At 42.2% G+C, this 19,260-nt stretch overlaps 1 protein-coding gene across 4 annotated transcripts in view; it reads right to left on the reverse strand.

Moving 5' to 3' along the window:
• Nucleotides 1-8,382: 8,382 nt before the first annotated feature.
• KIAA0513 (KIAA0513 ortholog) overlaps nt 8,383-19,260 on the reverse strand; it is a 68,390-nt gene continuing 57,512 nt past the window's right edge. For all 4 annotated transcript variants that reach the window (XM_027846580.1, XM_027846556.1, XM_027846565.1 and 1 more), the window contains 3 exons: nt 18,178-18,258; nt 16,801-16,895; nt 8,383-15,430 (listed from right to left, as the gene is read on the reverse strand). In XM_027846580.1, coding sequence (XP_027702381.1) covers nt 15,381-15,430; nt 16,801-16,895; nt 18,178-18,258 — 226 coding nt within the window. In that variant the 3' untranslated portion in view covers nt 8,383-15,380. The remainder of the gene's footprint in view (nt 15,431-16,800; nt 16,896-18,177; nt 18,259-19,260) is intronic.

A 19,260-nucleotide genomic window follows, 5' to 3' on the forward strand; every position in this document is an offset into this window, starting at 1 on the left:
TGTAAATGGGGAATAATAAATAAAGACATAAAATAATATAATAACTTAATATTATCACATAGAACAATAATATATAATTAATAATATAATAAATAAAAAATAAGTGATAAATAAAAGGGGATAATAATAGCACCTACCAGGGTTATTGTGAGGATCAAATGAGGTAATATTGTGAGGTAACCAAATGAGGTAAAGTGCTTTGCAAACTTTAAAGTGCTCTATAAATGCTAGCCATGATGGTGATGATGATGACGACAGTGACGAGGATAATGGTGAGAGCCCTTGTTAATATATATCTTAAGTTGGTCATTTTCAGAATGTTTTTGTTTGGTGTTGTCAATTCAATTTAACAAGCATTTGTTAAGCACCTACTGTGTACCAGGCACTGTGCTAGGTACTGGGGATACAAAAACAAAACCCAGTGTCTACCCTCAAGGAGTGTGTATTGTACTGCAGGAAACATTATGTACACAGATAAGGCACTGAGGCTGGCCCTATTATTTCATTCACATTGGCAGCCCCCAGTGAGGAATTTCCTCCATCAATGTAGCTTGGCCCTCTTTCTGCAACTTTGCATTTTAGAGAGTTCCCTAGAGCACTGAGAGGTTAAATTATTTGCCCAAGATCACACAGCAAATATATGTGGGAGACAAGCTCGGACCCAGGTGTTCTTAGCTCAGAGATCAGCTCTCTTTCTCCTACATTGGCTTGTTCAATAAATACAAAGTGTTTGCCAAGCATTATCCAGGAGAATACTATAAACTGAGGAGGATTAGGAAAGGCCTCTTTATAGGTTGTGGTACCAGAAGTGAGGCTAGAAGGGCAGTAGGGAATCCAGGAGTTAGAGGTGAGGAGGGATAGCATTCCCAGAAACCTCTTGTGCAAAGTCTAGAGGTGGGAGATGGCAATGTCTTATTAGGAAAACAAGCAGGCTAGTTTGGTTGGAAGAAAATAGGGAATGATGTGAAATCAATTCCAAAAGCTAAGTTACAGTCACAGCCAGATTGCGAAGGGTTTTCCATGCCAGAGGAGTTTGTATTTAATAGAGGGAAAAAGAGGCCACTAAAACTTCTTGAGTCAGGGAGTAACAATCAACCCTAGTCAGTTGCTTTGTCTATAAAATGGTGGCCTCGAAGGTCCCTTCCAGTGCCAACTCTCTGACACTGTGATTGTTGGCAACACTGCAGACTGAACGGATACTGTTCATCTCCAAAGTAGTGTAATTGTTTGTTTTCTTATGAAATGAAAGAGAAATAGATACGAGGAGACTGTAGTTCGTGGCAAATACAATGGAGTTATATTCAAAGAACCCTGGTTCAAATCCTGGCCAAATTTTGAATGCAATCCTTGCCACTTATTACCTGCATGACCTGGGACAATTAACAATTAACCTCTGGGGCCTCAGTCTCCGTATCTGAAAAATGAATGAAGTCCTGCCTCTAAGTCTTCCCTTCCAGCTCTAATTGATTCCAATGTGTTAACTTTTTGGTTCCAGAAAACTGTATTGAACAAAGTTGATCAAGTGGAGAGTGTCCAGAGGAGGGTAATCCTGATGGGAAAAGGCCTTGGGATCCTTCTACCTGAGAGTCATTTGAATAAACTTAAGAACGCTTAACCTGGAGAATAATAGATTTTGGGAGTCAGGTGAAGATATAAGCATTGTCTTCAAGAATTTAACTCCCATTTATCCTGTAAATCTTGTATGCACATAATGGTTTCCACATAGTCTCCTCTGTTAGAATGGAAGCTCCTGGAGAGCAGAGACCATATTTTTGCTTTTCTTTGTGTTCCCAGATAGCACACTGCAATTGCTTAATAAAGCTTAATAGATGATTATTGACCTGACTTGATTTGAAGGCCTGCCACGTGGAAGAAGGGTTAGATTTATTCTGCTTGACCCCAGCGGGTAAGCGACAGGTGGAAAGTCCAGGGAAGAAGACTTGAGCTTAATGGAAGGGAAAATGTTTCAACCTTTCCAGCTGTCTGAAAGTAGAATAGGATGCCTTGGGTCACTGTGGCCTCACTAGCGAAAAGCCTGGATGAGCCCCCATAGGATATGTCATAGAGGGTATTCTTGGCCAAGTATGGGTTGGGTAAGATGGCCAAAGGGGTCTTTTCTAGTTGTGAGATTCAGTGAAAGCATACAAGCTTCCCTTGTACCATCTGCTGCAAAGGAAGACAGGACACAGGACAATTGTCATTGTTATTATTGTTAGAGGATAAAAATCATGACAATGACAAAAAAGCCTTTTGAATGGCAGAATGAGCCAAAATAAAAAAAAAAGGAGAATGAGCTGTCTAGCAGTATAGTAATCCCCTCCACACTGGGACTTTCCCCATTACGATTTCGATATACTGTGGGTTGGCATAAGAAATTAAATGGGAATATGTGGGGAGTTTAACGGAAGCCACAGGTGACATGCAATGGCAGATGATAAAGAAAAAGCTTAGAAACTCAGAAATGCATAAAATATATGTATAGTATTGTATAATATTAATATATCTTATCTTTTTAACACCATAATAATTCAGACTTCTTCCACGGTACAAAAAGAGAGCCAAAAAATTTTCTGCAGATTTTCCAGATCATGGGGATTAGGGTCACAGCACCCCCTACAATCTGGAAAATGTCCAGCCCCTCACCCCCGTGATGTGGAAGGGATAACTGTATTTGTATAGGAGGCACTAGAAGAGGCAACCTAGCATAGTAGATATAGAGTGTTGAGCTTGGGGTCAGAAGCACCTGAGTTCTAACCCCACCTCTGACACTTACTGGCTGTGTGATCCAGAGAAGGTCACTTTTAACTCTCTGCATCTCAGACAACTTCCTAGGACTTAGCTATAGTTTAGATAGAAGGTGGTGATCTGCTGTGGTAGAAAAAATTGCTACACTAGAAGTTCCCCATACTGATGAAATCACAGATCTTCCTGCATTTGCATGGTATCCCATTGCTAATAATAATAATGATAATTTTGATGATAATAGCAGCTAACATTTGTCTAGAACTTACTATGTGCCAGGCACTGTGCTAAGCATTCTACAATTATTATCTCATAATAATAACAGCAGCAGTAATAATTGTAGCTAGCATGTATAAAGCATTTTAGAAATATTATCTCATCTTATCTGGGAGGAGATAATAATAACAATCATTGATATTTATATGGCACTTACTATATGCCAGGCACTGCATTAAATGCTTTACAATTAGTGTCTCATGGGATCCTCACAACAACCCAGTGTGGTAGGTGCAATTATTATCCCCATTTTTCAGATGAGGAAACTGAGGCAGGTAGAGGTCATTTGCCCAGGGTCACACAGCTCGTTAAGTGTCTGAGGCCAGATTTGAAGGAAGGTCTTTGTAATTCCAGACCCAGTGCTCTAGCCACTGTACTCCCTGGCTGCCTGACTTTAATAAATACAGGCTCATGCCATAACATTCCCTGCTGAGAGGCACCTTTCCACTCCACTGACCATGATCCGCTCTCCATGGTCCTCGTTGTTGTTGTTACCATTCGTTGCTGTTGTTTTGAGACAGGGTCTTTGCATCTCACCCAGGCTGAGCATCTGTTCAGCAGTCACTCACTGACCTTACCCAGCTACTGATCTCACTCCATTTCTGACCTGGGTCAGTTGACCCGCCCTTCCCTGGGCAGGTGGCCTCCTCCTCCTCCCGGGAGATCAGCATATTTGCTCCAGATTTAGTGAGGACACAAGATCAGCTTAGCCTCTTGAGCCACCCACCTCAGCCTGGATCACAGCCAGGGGGTGTCACTATGGCCAGCTGTTCCTTCTTTTCAGAGGTCCAATGTTTACTGTGGAATGAAACCTTTCTCTAGGGGCCTTATTCCCCTCCATTTTCATCACATGAATGTGCAAAGGTTAGTAGATTATTTCACTTGATGTAAAAAACTATACACTAGACCAAGAGCTCTTTACAAGTAGGGATCCCTTCCTTCTTTGTACTTGTATTCACAGAGCCTGGCACATAGTGGGCACTCTGTAAATACTTGTTGATTGATTTTATGTCTACATGAATAACAGAGCAAGAAAAATGAACAGGCAAGCTGCCTAGGACACAATAGGCTAAGGGATGGAATGAAAGGTACTTTATAATATTCCTTTTAATAAATGCCCAAATCTTTAATGCCAGGAAAGTCCAATCTCCAAGAGACTATAGAGGTATTAAGTTAGAGACCTAGGATTCAAACCCAGATCTTCTAACTCCAAATCCCACTACACAATACCATGTATCCCCATGTGACCCTGGGCAAATAATTTCCCCTTGGCAGGCTTCATTTTTCTCCTTTTCGAAATGAGGAGTACATACTTTGATGGTCCCTCTCCAGCTCTCAATCTTACAATCTCTCTCCTTGCTTCACTCTGGAGCCTGGGAGGATTGGAGTAATTTCCTTCTTTAATAAACTCCCTCCTCCCTACCAAACTTTCAAGTGAGTAATAACCCATACCACTTGGACAGCAGCACTGAGGATGGCTTCTAAATCAAAGAATTTATTTCCCTGCCGAGTACCAGAGCGTGCACAGAAAACACAGTAAATGACCTTGGCTTTTCTCATGTCACCAAGCACCCTTTTGTATAATGACTCTGAATTCAATCAATCCCATGTCACCCGCACCCTCGTCTGAGTCCCCAGGTCAGTGGGAGGTAGATTAAGAATCTCTCTCTTAGCTCTGCACCGGCAGAGGATGGGGTTGATGGATATAAAGACTTCTTTAAAAATAAATAAATAAATAAAGCCACCTAATCCAACACCAGAAAATCTGAGCTATTATTCTTTAGGCAGGCTCAGAGGAGAAGGGTTGGAAGTCCCCAAGACTACTCCAGTTTATGACCAGTCAAGATCAGCCTCCATACCCTCCTCCCTCCACTCCACACTCAGACAGAAGCAGAAATGCAGGAAATAAAATGAGGGAGGGAAAGGGAAGGGAAGGCTTGTGGCATGGGATGGGCTCAAGAGAGCAAATGAGACAAGAACCCAATTTACTCCTAAGGTGATAGAGCCTAACCCGCATCAGGTTTGAAGGTAGAGAACCTTGAATCTAGCTACTGACCATGGACCAAACACAAGAGAGGTGTGGATACAGCCAGCCTCATGATGGCAAACCTGGTCAAATTCGGCCTCAGACATTTGACACTTACTAGCTGTGTGATCCTGGACAAGTCACTTAACCTTTATTGCCTCATCAAAAAGAAAAAAAAAAGATGGCAGATCTGGATACAGGTCCCACCTCAGACACTGTTTGACCCTGGGCAAGTACCTCAGCATCTCAGTTTCTCAGGTGACTGTCTCAGGCTATAAATTCCAGAGAAGGTATCTCCCTGGGTCATCTCACATCCCCAACCTCGGTCAAATGATTTCTCTTCTCTTTGCTTATCTGTAAAATGAAGGTGGATAGATCCTTAACCTGTGTGAATGTGGTTGGATTACGTAATATTCCTTATCTGTAAAATGAGGGGGACCTCTGAGGTCTACTACAGCTCAAGGTGTATCAGCCTACAACCAGCCTTAACAATCTTGATATTACAGTTTCTAGATCCGGGTTTCTTAATCTGGGGTGGGGGTGCCTGTGGATAGATTTATGGTGTTATTTACATTCGCCTCTAACTGAAATAAAGCTGGAATGTGAACCCGAGTTGGCTGATATTAGATCCAGGGTTACTTCCAGATCCAAACCATATTCTTGGACTGTAGCTCTTCCCTAAGATTTCTAACAGTTAAAAAAAAAAATCTTCCCTTTTGGGAAAGTCGACTGGCTCCTTTATATAAGAGCACCAGATGCTACATTCCTGTTTATGAGCACTTGTCCCATTTCTTTATTGGAAAGGCAGGGAAATGTTCTATCCCCTAGAGCAGGACTCCCTAAATGGATGATTCATTATCTACCCACACAACAGCCTGGGGGATATTTTGAGGGAACAATCTCCCACAAGTCTTTTCTTCAGGCTAAATATCTGCAGTTCCTTTAACTGTCCTTGGAGGTCTGGTCTCCAGACCTCTCCTCCTGATCACCCTTCTGTTTACAGTTGCTCTCAACTTCATGTTCCCATTTGGAGTTTTCTTGGAGAGGATTGGAATGGTTTGCCATTTCCTTCTCCACCTTATTTTACACTCTTCTCTGGAGATGTTCTAATTTTAGGAAACTAAGGAACACAACGGAAAGAGGGCCGAGGTCAAATCCAGCCTCAGACACTTGCTAGCTGGGTGACCTGTCTACCTCAGTTTCCTCATCTGTAAAATAATAATAGCACCTACTTCCCAGGGGTACGATGAGAATAAAATATTTGTAAAGAGCTTTGCAAACCTTAAAAGCTCGAATTGCTAGTTATTATTTTTTAAACAAAAATTCTCCTGGATGCAGTGCCCAGAATTGAACATAATACTCCAATCATGATCTAAGTAGTGTAAAACACAGTGCGGTTTTATGATATTTGGACATAAAAGAATACACTTGCTAAAGAATTTGATGGTTTCTTTTGCCTTTAATTTTTATTGTTATCTTTTGTTCATTTCTGAATATGTTCATCCTCCTTCCCAACCTGGTGAGCCATTCATCATGGCAAAGACAGAAAAATAACTAAATAAGTAAATTCAGCAAAACTACCTACAAATAACCCAGGGCTGATAGTATCTGAAATATTCCATACCCCTGGACTCCAGCTCTTCAAAGAAGGGAGATACATCTCATCTATTCTCAAAACCAAACTTAGGGGGCAGCTAGGTGGTGCAGTGGATAGAGCACTGGCCCTGGATTCAGGAGGACCTGAGTTCAAATCCGGCCTGCAACACGTAACACTTGCTAGCTGCGTGACCCTGGGCAAGTCACTTAACCCCATTGCCTAGCTAAAAACAAACAAACAAAAAAACCAACCAAACTTGGACTTGAGTTGTTTTTTGGTTGCTATTGGCAGTGGTCTATTTATATCATTGTGGGTATTCTTTTCCTTCTTCTGCTCACCTTCACTCTACACTGGTTCTTCCAACTCTGCTCTGAATTTTTCACATTCATCATTTCTTATTGCACTCTTATTCCATTGATTTCTTTAGCCACATAATGATGGTGATGACTAGCATTTATATAGCACCTACTATGTGTCAGGCACTACGCTAATCATTTTACAAATACTATCTGATCCCCACAACAACCCTGGGAAGAAGACACTATTATCTCCATTTTACAGTTGAGGAAACGGAGGCAAACAGAGGTTTAAGTGACTTGTCCAGGGTCACACAACTATTGCTATCCTAGACTGGATCTGAACTCGTCTTCCTGACTCTAGGTAAAATGCTCTAGAATCTACTGTGCTATTTTCCAATCGATTCTTCTGCCACTCCAAGAAGTGCTGCTATGAATATTTGACATGTATGGGACCTTCCCCTCTTTCTGACCCCCTTGGGCATATGCCTAGCAGTGAGATATGGGCTAAAGGATACTAGTCACTATCTGTAGCATATTTCCAAACTGCTTTCTAGAATGGCCATACAAATTCACATTCCCAACATTAGTTCTCTTTCTACAGGAAGGTGTGCCTTTTAGAAAGTTTTCTGGCTGTTTCTCATCTCCCAAGAATGACATTTGAGTCACTTGTGGGATTTGTTTCCTACCCTCAACTGAGGCCTTGGAAAAACCAGATGTGTAGTTTTCTAGCCCTATCCCCTCCCCAACCACCATTTTCTGCTGCCAGAGGCTGCAGGGACACACACTCTCCAGGAGTGTAGAACTCCACAGCAATGAAAAAGCTCATAGAATTTAGAGCTGTAAGAGCCCTTAGTGATCATTTTTACTTATATTTTATATACATTTAAATATATTTAATTTAATATTTAATAATATATAATAACATTTAAATATATATTTATAGGGGAAATTTCATGCCATTAGAACTAAAAGAAACCTCAGTTTACACCAGGTCATATAAATGGTACGTAGAAGGGCTGAAATCCAGTGTCTTTTTTGCCATACCTCACTAGGCCTTAGTTATAGGCCTCTATAAAATGAGGGAGTTGGACTAATTTCTCTCTAAGGGCCCTTTTGACTCTAAATCCTATTATCTCTAATAACATTTCTGAGGACCTAACACTTTTTTGTAGAACCAAATAGCATGAGACAGGTTAGGCCTACAGAAGTACCTTCAACACACACACACACACACACACACACACATATACACACAGCATTAGACTAAGATAGCACAAGTATCTCACCCAGTTGAGGGAGATACTTCTACCCAGGCAAACATTCTGGAAAAGTCACCCCAGGAACCACTGGTGTGACTGAGAGGCATGCAAATTTTTAACAAGTCTTCAAATATCTCTACATTATGACCAAAAAAAAAAATACTTAAGCAGGTTGACTTTTTTTTAAAAGATAATTTATTTCTGTTCCCTCCCTTTGACAGTCCAAGGTGCAATACAATTTTTTTTCCCCTTCACAACAGCTTGGATTCCAACACCACTTTGCAGCTGTCCTTGAAACCGTCTGTTTGCCCCTCCTCCTCCCACCCAAAAACAAAACAAAACAAAACAAAATTAAAAAAAAAAAACCCAACCCATCACCCATCAGGACACGCAGACTGGGTCAACAGCAATATACACATCATTCCTCGATCGATGGCGGCCGGACTTGGAGAGGCAATGTTTGGATATGGCGATAACAAGGTTTCAGTTGAGCAAAGACAAACTCAAGAGTGACTCAAGCAAAAAGTAAGGGAGAAAAGCACAGAGAACACAAGTCACCAGACACCTCAAATAGAAATCACAATGACAACACTGGTAGTGAAGTAAGTATAACCCATCACACAAGAATGCTGGGAACCTTTTTCAAGGGACACATGAAAAACAGCTCCCGCTGCTAGCATTTCAAAACCTTTCAATTACTCTCATTGCATAAGGGATCTGGTAAAATGAATGCCAGGCAGTATTCCTTTTCATCTTTTATTCATCTCAGAAGATGGAAGAGACCTTAGAACTCATTTAAGGGATTCCTAGAGCTCACTGTGTGTTCTTTACATGTTATACTGAAATATATCTGTTTCCTTTGCAGCCTTCTATATTTCATTTTGTGCATTTAAAGAACATTACTCCAAAATGGGGTCCATAGGCTTCACCAGATGCCTAAGGTTAAGAAGCCCTGATCCAGTCCAACCCCTTCATTTTGTGGAAGAAACAGATGCCCAGAGAGAGAGAAATCACTGGGTCAAGGTCAGACGGATAGTGAGCGTCAGAGATGGGACGGGAGACAGCTAGGAAACAGTAGAGCCTACATCCAAGCCCAGGTCCTTTGAACTGGTCCCTCCCCAACAGCCAACCTGATTCAATAGATCTCTCTTGCCTTCAGAGGAGACCAGTTCAGTTGTATTACCATTGTACATTCTTCTATCTGGGACAGGCAGAATATTTTCTTCTCATTACTGTGTTAAGATATTCATACCGGGTTCCTGTTAACTTTGCGAAACAGCACTTAGAAGTTGTCATAGAGATAATTCAAACTGCAATCAAAGGTCAGAGGAAGTGGGATATGCAAGGGAGTTAGCGACTTCTTCCTTGATTAGGCAGAGATGTGATTAGACATCTATTAAGGCTGGGCGGGAGACGGTGTCCGGCATTGTTTCATCAAGTCATAAATAAAGGGGAAAACCAGAACTGCTCAACAATTCACCTATTTCATGACATTTTATACTCTTGCATTGCATGAATGTCCAGGAAATCACAAATACTTCTTTAGACAGTGCTATCTTGACTTGGTAGGTGATATAACTGTGTGGCTTTGGGCAAGTTGTCAATGCTTGATCAGGGAGAAGACAGGCTGTGCTGGCATTCTATTAACCCATATTACATTATATTTTCACCTGTCCACAATGGGACTCAAAATAACAGCACTGAATGACCCCAGATCTCAAGTCAAAAATTCAATAGCATTCAATGTGGTTTTAGTGACTTCTTATTCTCATACTCTGAAAATCAGTCATCCATAGGTGACTTTCCATGAACCTGAGTATGTATTTAATTAACAAGCACACTCGAATCCCAGTCACTCCAGGTAGCAGAGGGTAGGCTCTGATTTATTATTCGTATTGCTGGAAGTCAAAGTCAGCCTTGGGACTCAGGGAAATTTGAACCTGGAAAATGAGTTAGTATACAATCAGAGGCATCTGCAGCCTCCAAAATGCCCCTTCACCCCAAACTAGGCTCCATGGAACTGAGCTGGGAAGAAGGGATTTTTCCAAGACAATCATTTAGGTTGGAAGTAAGACAAATATAGAAGAGTGATTGGTGTGAGCTGACTGAATCTTACAAAGAAGCATGGGGAAATTAAAAGGAAATTAAAAATGGCCAATGCAAAACCTAGACTAAAGTACTGTGCTTCTACTGTTTTTCTGGTTCACCGAGCTCTTTCATATCTGTTCTCCTATTTGACCCTCACAACAATCCTGTGAGACAGCGCAGGCATTATCCTCATTTTTACAGATTTTGAAAAATACTCTTCCTGGCCTTTTATGACTAGTTTTGTTCTGGAATACTGAACAACTACACACACTTAGTTCTTTCTCTGAATCAAGCATGGGATCGATGGATTATCAAAGCCAGTAACAGTACAAGGCTCTGGCCTTGTAAAAATCCTGAAAACAGATCCCTTCAATCCAAGGGCCTAGGGCATGTGAGACTAAGTCCTTCTATGGAATTTCAATTTGAGGAAGTGCAGTGTAAGCTTTCTGAAGGCAGGGACCATGTTTTCGCATTTTTTTTAAAATTCCTGACACCTAACACATTTCTAGGCACACTGTAAGCCTTAAATAAATGTTTGTTGATTGACTAAGAACCAGAGAAGGCAGTCAACCTCTGGTTTTTCATGACCTGGAACACACCCACCTAAATGAGTAAGCTGGTTCAAAGGCCTGCATACTGTTTCCAAGCTTAGCAATGTCAACACAGAATGCAGAAATAGTCCTACCTTCCCCCAAGCCCCAAACGTCTTTCTTAACTCAAGCCATCTCCTTTCCTTTTAAAAAAGAAAAACCCTGCTACTAGCCACTTTAGCATTATCAGCCATGGATTGAGCTTAAGACATCATGAGGGTTTGACTCCCTGGTAAGATGATCAAGCCATTCATCTGATCAGTAAAACAAGTCTGAAAGAAACGTATAGGGGTAAATGCCACTTTGGCAACCAACCACACAACACACTTATCCTACAATGTAAGTACAATACAGATACATCCTACAACATACATATTTTTAAAAACCTCTTTTGAATAAGTATGTCATGTATAGATTGGATAAGGTTGTGCTTTCTGGAAGAGTTGACTATATTGGCTGGAACAAAGACGGACCCCGAGGTCAGACATTAAAAATCTTGTACTGCTAGTGTCTGTACTGAGGTTTCTGGGCAGAAAGGGGCAAAGCCTGAGCTCTGAAGGCTATTCTTTCTTGCCCTCAGAAAGGACTTCATCTCAAGTACTATCGGATGCTTCTCACACTGAACCAAATGTCCCTGAGTTTTGCAACAATGTGTTATCACTTCCACTCATCCTAAAACATAGATGCAGTCTGCTTCTCTGCAAAATAATGTATTTGAAATCTGTGCACCCTTGTATATTCCAAGAAAGGGCAACTCTTTGGATCATCTTGGTTTGTGTTTTGCCTAAGGATGAATGAGGGAGAGGCAGAATCACAGATTCCTGGGTGACATTACAGGAGACAGAGGGATGCTAGGTAGGACACTGCAGTTCAGCAAATTCTGTGCTACTCTCAGACTATTGTATAGAACAGCAGCAGAGTAATAAATAGCCATGCTCAAGGAAAGCCTGATTCCCAGCAGTCAGTACAGCCTAGCTCATGCAAGCAGCCAGCAGAGGATTATACAGTTTGAGCTAGAATGGGCTTTCGAGGGACTTTAGGAAGACCCAGTTCAAATCCTGTACAAATCCCACCTGTCCTTTGGCACTATCCAGAAGCATGGGCTCAATCAGGTAATGAATCTTTCCCACCCTACGCTTTGTTCCACTGTAGCTTCTTGGAATCTGATTTATATCTTATAAGGATCTGACAGAAGTAGCAGCCAAGAGCAAGCCTTCTCTTTTTCCTCTACCTTAAATCAATTTTGAAAGATGTGCCTGGAAACATACTAAGGTAAAGGAACTTGGAAGGCTTTATTGAAAAACAATAAATGATGGAAGTCATCGTGAAATGCAAAGGAAAGCAGGAAGAGGTGTCCAAAATCCATTCCTTTCCAAAAAAATAACCTTCCCTAGTGCCCCCAACCTCTTGATGGCAGGCTCCCTTGAAGGAGCCTTAGGAGAGAAGTCTAATAGGAGAAGCTAAGACCTGCCTTAAAATGTGCTTATGGACACAAAGTGCTCGTTGGGGGAGCATTTCAGAGCAAAGACCCTCAGAAAGCCAAGGTATTGCTATACAACATGCTACGATCCTATGGCTACATGGGCATGCATGCATTACACTCCCAACAAGCCCACTCCCCCGCCCCCCAGTTCCCAGCATTCAGCTGTACTGGTCCGATGATCCTTCTATAACTAGCAATTCTTCTAAGGAAAACAGATCAAGACTCAGAGAATCTTAAAGAAGGGATCTTGGGGACTATTTTCCCTACTTCCATTTTATAGGTGGGGATATTGTGCATAGAGCATAGGTGAGAGTTAACACCATTAAGAAAGAAGTTTCAAAAAAGATGTGGGGGAGTGCAGGGACCTGGTGATTTGTTGGGGGATTCCCTACCATTGGTGGAACTCTGTGGTGGACTTGGTACTCTGTCTAGGCCAAATCATAGGCACAAGTACCCTTCATGGCAGCCCCAACAATGAGACTGGCTCAACAGTATCACACATGGCTTTTTAAATGGTGACATCATTGAAAAGAAAACACAAATCCCCATCATCTAGTTCCTGGAGGTGACCAATCATACAAATAATACATTCAGATCAGGCATGTTTTGTGTAAGCCCCTTTCTTAGGGTCACCCAATGTCCAAGAGATACATCCTATTTATTGCTCATTCACTCTGTGCTATTTGTTTTGGGCTCACCAGGCCAAGGATGATGATCATTTTTAGATAATATGAGCTGAAAAGTGTCAATCAGTCATTTATCCACTGCATTCACAGGCAGGTAACTAGGGGTTGAAGTGGCTGGGGGAAGGGGGTGTATATCACTGGAAGTTGCAAAAGGAAGTGATAATAGGTCAGGGAGGGTAAGCTGGAAAAGGAGGAGAAAGGAGAAAAGAGCCCAGACAAAATTATTTTTTCTTAATTTCTACAAAGAACCCTCTCTGAAGGGAAGGAGACAGGATGATTGAGGATAACTAGCTCTGTAACCACGAAAAGACAAAAGTTGGTTCTGACTAGAAATATTTATACTAGGAAACACAGAATAGGTTTTGGGGGAACTTACACCTTAGATATGACCAGCTAAATGACTTTAAAAATAATAATACATTGTGCACCTTAGTCTGATCTGGTGTTTCTGGTGGAAACCAATGAGAAGCTGGAAGCCGGAAGCCATAGGTTCCAAGGAATAAATATGGGACTAGCTGGCATTTGCAGAGAATTGAAGGAAATGATAAGACTCAAGCTGCTTGAGGTGATAAGCAGGACAGATGAGCTGCCAGGAAAGCAGAGATCCCCATTAATACTCTCTTCCTCTCCTCTCCTAGCTCTGGTGAGCCTGAGGCTCTGTGATATGGGTAAACACACTTAGTTCTGGCTTCATTTATGTGCCAATGAGAGCACTTACTTATAAAATCAGCTCTTGACTTTCCCCATAGGCTGAATTTTGTAAGTAATAACTGGAATACTGTAAGAAAACATTAAAAAAAACCACAGCAATCAGGGTCACAACTTATGAATCTATTCCATATACACACTGGCTCAGATACAAAGCTTTGCTCCACAGGGTCCTCTTAGGGGGTCTCCTTCCCCAAGCTCCACCATAAGCTGCTTGTCCCTTAACCATCTCACGCTGAGATCAATTTAATACTGAACAGTTTGTGTTATATATCAATATATGATATTATATATTTTTTTGAGGGGGAGTGGGGAAAGGTGGTTGTGCCCAAAAAGGAAAATTGCATCGATGTTTGGTTTCAGGAAGGGCAGCAGGCTCCAGATAACAGAAGACCAGACCTCCTCTTTTGCATCTCCTTCGAAGCAGGCAGCCACAAGCTGCCCTCAATATGTCATGTACAAAAGAAAAGGGAGCAGCTGACCCTGAGAGCTTCCAAGGCAGTCTGGCACAGACCCATCTATGTTGATAGGATTCATCTCAAATAAGTCCGCACAAATCCTGCTGCATCTCCAGAGCACTGCCTCATTCACACATCTAACTGTAATTCTCTTCTAATGCTAGCCCCAGGTCCAATTTCTTAATGTAATCAGGAAGGAAAATTTTCTGCCCTTGTTTCAGCAAAATAGAAGATTGTCCTTTCTTCTTATGACCTCCCCATCCTTATCAAAGGGAAGAAGAGGGAACAAGCAAAGAGGAGGAACATGGAATAGGATGTCATCTATCTGGTCATGAAAGAACCAACATCTCTGGCCCTGAGGAAAAGGGTGCCAGGTCTCCAACCCTGACTTATCTTTCATGTTAGTGGGAATCAGAGCTGCAATACCCCAAACCTATAGACTATAGATTTATCTGTACAGAAAGAGACACTGAGGTATAACTAACAGATCAAGAGACCAGGACTTAACTCCTCAGATTCCTAGGCCTGCATTAACTTCTCATATAACAAGTCGCTTCCTTTCTCTGGGACAAGTTTCCTTATCTGAAAAATGTGGGATTGGGTTAGATGATCTCAAAGGGCCCTTCCAGTTCTACTAATCTACGTTGGAAGGCCCTTTCTACAACATTCTACAGTCCTATGGCTACATGGTCATGCATGCATTACATTCCTGCCAAACCCACTCCCCCGCCCCCCAGTTCCCAGCATTCAGCTGTACTGGTCCGATGACCCTTCCCAAAGTCTCATAGCCAACAACTAGCAAGAGGCCTTCAGGACTGCCTGTGCAAACAGTCCTCCTTTCATCTTCTTTTGTCTTTACCTCTTACAGGGGGATGTTCGGGTCTGTACGGATAGCTCATCAATTCTGCTTTCGCCATAGAAACTGAGGAGTGTCTCTGGTGCATGGCTATGGAACACACCCAAGGGAGGACGAGGCAAGGGGAAAGGACAGGAGTTTTTCTTCACTCCTAGGTCTACTGACATATCAGGGTTCTAAGGATGGCGGACAGTCATGCAGGTTAATCGCAATGGTGCTGGGAGCTGGTTGTTGTTTCTGGATGTTCTGGGGAGGAAACTTCCACCCGTCCTCCTCCCTCGGGGGATGCTGCAGATTCCACCCTCGTCACAGCTACTCAAAAGCCATTTGCTCAATGTGGTCACTCAGTAGCTTGTACTGCTCTGGAAGAAAGAATGTTATAATGTCAGCTTATATTAGAGCCTCACAGAGAGAAAGAGAGAAAGTATATTGGGGGGGAGGGTTCTCTAGGAAAACGATGATGATGATGATGATGATGATGGAAGTCTGGGATACAGACAAGGCGCCTCTTTACCATTAAATAATTAAGGGGGTTGGGATGAATACACAGTAGGTGCTTAATGCTTAAAGAGTTAAACAAGCTAGCTACTATCCTCATTAGAACCACATTTGCTGTTGCAAATGGTTTATTAGAAAATGGATTTTCTTTTTTTCTGTATTGTATTGCTTCTTCCCTTATTCTGCTCATCAAAAAGGCTTTTTCGTGATGGTTCTCATAGCAATTGGGGGGGGCGGAATGGGGAAGAAGTTTCCAAGACAGAAAGCCAGGGGAGACATTTTGTGATGGTATGTGGCATCAGGGAGGGGTGGAATGGCTACGGAGACACATGGTAAGAGGAGGCAGCTATTTATAAATGGCAAACTTTGGCAAGTATAGGTCAACAGATACCTGCTGATCCCTAACTACATGCCACCTAAACCAGATTAAAATATAATTGGGAAATACTTAACAAAATAAATAAAATATAACAAAACATAAATAATATTACATTGAAACTAAGTCAATATGGACCTTTGGGGAGCCTTATTATGGTTTAGTGGGCCAGGTTTGACACCACTGATCCAGAGGTCCAAGGTCTAGCTACTAAGCATTCAACCTTCAATATTAAGTGACTTCTAGATTGTAAGCTCCTTGAGGGTAGAGACAATCTTATGTAAACTTCACTTTCCTTAGCACTCAGCCCAGTGCTCTGTACACAGTAGACCAACAGACTGGTAGCATTGTGCCAGATCACAAGGGATGTACAAAGTATAGATATTTAATTTTAGGTTTAATAATCAACACTTATTAAAACACCTACTATGTGCCACGCACTGTGCTAGGTACTGAGGATACAAGTACAAAGAATGAAACAATCTCCATTCACAATGAACATGGAGACAAGAAAAATATATAAAAATACAGAATACTAAATCTAAAATGAATACCACTATATAGAAAGCTGGTATATATAAGGCAGTTTGGAAGGAGGGTAATTAACAGGACTCAAGAATGACTTCAGGTTGAAGCTTTGGAAGATTTTACCTTACAAAGGTATCCAAAGATGAGGTCTCAGCTGCTCAAAGGAAAACAAAACCCAGCACAACCTACCTAGCCAAGTGTTCTGGAAAACCAAGGGATATTGTCCATAAATTCCTTTGCATGTTCCCTGCTCACTTCCCACCTTAACCCTTTATACACTTTCTCGGCAGCAGCAGCAAAGCCAATCACAGACTTGGCATGCCTCCTCACCTTCATCCAGATTGCCAATCACTGCCTGCTTCTTCAGAAAGTCATTGCACAGCTTCTTGTTCAGCCCAAAAGCCAACATGTTGTGAGTAAATGTGCTGGAGAAAGGAAACCACATGTTACACCCTTTGGGATTCCTGCCTACACACTTACACCCTTCCCCAGTGAGAAGCAAGATGAGCTTCTCACTAACCCCCCTGTGCATGGATAGGTAGAACCTTTCTCTGAAGACCACGTGGCTCCCTTTCTGAATTCCATCTACACGCAGAACGCAGTTAATGAATTTATTCCCAGGTTACTCTATTTCTGCTTCCATCAGTTTCCAACGTCCTCAAAGGCTGTTCAAAAGGAGCGTCTGTTCAAGCAGTTTCTGTCAATCTGGACAGGCCTTGAAACCCGGCTCTGTGTTTGCTCTTCAATCAATCAGTAAACATTTATTAACCACCTACTGTGTGCAAGGCACTGTGCTAAGTGCTGGTGATACAAAAAAAAAGTTCCTGATCTCAGTGGGTTCCCAGTCTAACTTACTTAAAAGCTAGCTTAATTACGGTTAGAAACTCTCATCACCTGAGGCTTAGCTAGTGAATTATGATTTGGCAGGAGGAGGGCAATGCAAATGATTGTATAATGAATATATAAATGATCATATATATTATATAAGGTTGATATATATTCAACCAACTGAGGTAAGGATCTATTAGCACCAAGAGAGTTAATTCTGTCACACAGCGTAACAAAATCATAGATATTAATCACAGCATATTAATAGTTCATAGGGGGGCAGCTAGATGGCACAGTGGATGGAGCACCAGCCCTGGATTCAGGAAGACCTGAGTTCAAATCTGGCCTCAGACAGTTGATACTTACTAGCTACGTGACCCTAGGCAAGTCACTTTACCCCACTGCCTCAGCAAAAAAAAAAAAAAATAGTTCATAGGATCATCAGTCTGGACCTAAGTAAAAAGGACTTTAGAGACCATCAATTCTAAGCCACTCAATTTCAGATGAGGAAACCAAAGCCTAGGGACAAGTGACCTGTCCAAGGTCACACAGCTAGTAAATGTCCACAGCAGGATTTGAACCTCAGACGTCCTGACCCCCTATCCCACACTCTATTCACTTCCTTGTGTAGCCTCTTAAGGTTATCCAAAGGTTAATAAGGCCATGGCCTTAGTCATAGAATTCTAGGAATTAGAGTTGGAATGGATCTTCCTTTTGCACCAGGAAGCAAAGTGAGTTTCCCCACTAGATCTTGAGCTCCTTGAGAGCAGAAACTGTCTTTTGCCTTTCTTTGTATGCCCAGTGCTCAGCACAGCACCTGGCACATAGTAGGTGCTTTAAATTTGCTTCGTGACCAAGTGCTCCCCCACGCTCTCTTACCCAAGCTGCCCGAAGGTGATGTTCTCGTTGAATCGGAGGCTGTCATCACGCTCCTCCTGAGTCATGTGGCACCACTTCTCCCTGCAAGCACAGGAGGCAACGAGAGGGCAGGTTTTTGGAGAACTTAACCCACAGACCCAACCACAGCCCCAGCAGCATTCACAGAAATCCCACCCACCCCTGAATCATCAAAAAAAAAAAAGGGCAGTTCTCTCCATGGAAGATCTTTTCACTTTGCATTGAGTAAATGTGCATGGGGGGCCACTGTTAACTTTACAGGGTACACAGCATCCCAGTGTGAATGCATCCCCTTGACATAAAGGGTCATTTTTGTTTTTCGGGGGAGAGCAAGCAGCTGCCTGCTATTTAACAGTGTGGGAGACTCCCAGCATGGAAACTCCTTCCACCCTTGTCTGTCACTCACAGTCTTAGACTTAAGATTTACAGACATGAAATCTCTGATAAAGTGAGCTGCCTAGGGTCACAAAGCTAGTATGTGTCAGAGGGCTTCCCGATTCCAAGTCTAATCCCCCGTCCTCTAGTGTTAATCATGATTTATAGCAACAACAACAAAATCAGCAGAGACGCCGTACCATTCTTCTCATCCATTTATAAATGAATTTGGAGGACCCAAGCTGGTGGTGGTTTCTCTAGTTCAGAGATGGGAAAACGATTGGCCCAATGACACACAGGGCAAATCAGTTGGGGTGGAGACTGTTACTGGCCCCTGGATCCCGGATTTGTGAATATTTACTGGGCTCTTCATACTTCCTGTGCATATAACAAATGCTGCCCTGACCAGCTAAAAAGTAGGATTCACAGAGAGGCACAGGGCCTGAATTGTACTGTAGTTGTTTAGAGAAAACACATTAGCTTAAGAAACCCCTTCTGCTGGAAAGCTAGGGGCTCCCCTAAACTACAGACAGAGATGTCCTGATTGCCTATAAGCTTTTGCAAGGTCGAAGCAAGATCATGTGTCAGATTTTCGGCTCATTTTTCCTAGACTTGGCTTCTGACTATGCCCTCCTCTGGCCACACCAAACACAGGGTGGACCCAGATCCACACCCAATCAACTCTTCAAA

Source organism: Vombatus ursinus, unplaced genomic scaffold, assembly GCF_900497805.2.
Source record: "Vombatus ursinus unplaced genomic scaffold, bare-nosed wombat genome assembly UNPS02005286.1, whole genome shotgun sequence".
Classification (NCBI taxonomy): domain Eukaryota; kingdom Metazoa; phylum Chordata; class Mammalia; order Diprotodontia; family Vombatidae; genus Vombatus; species Vombatus ursinus.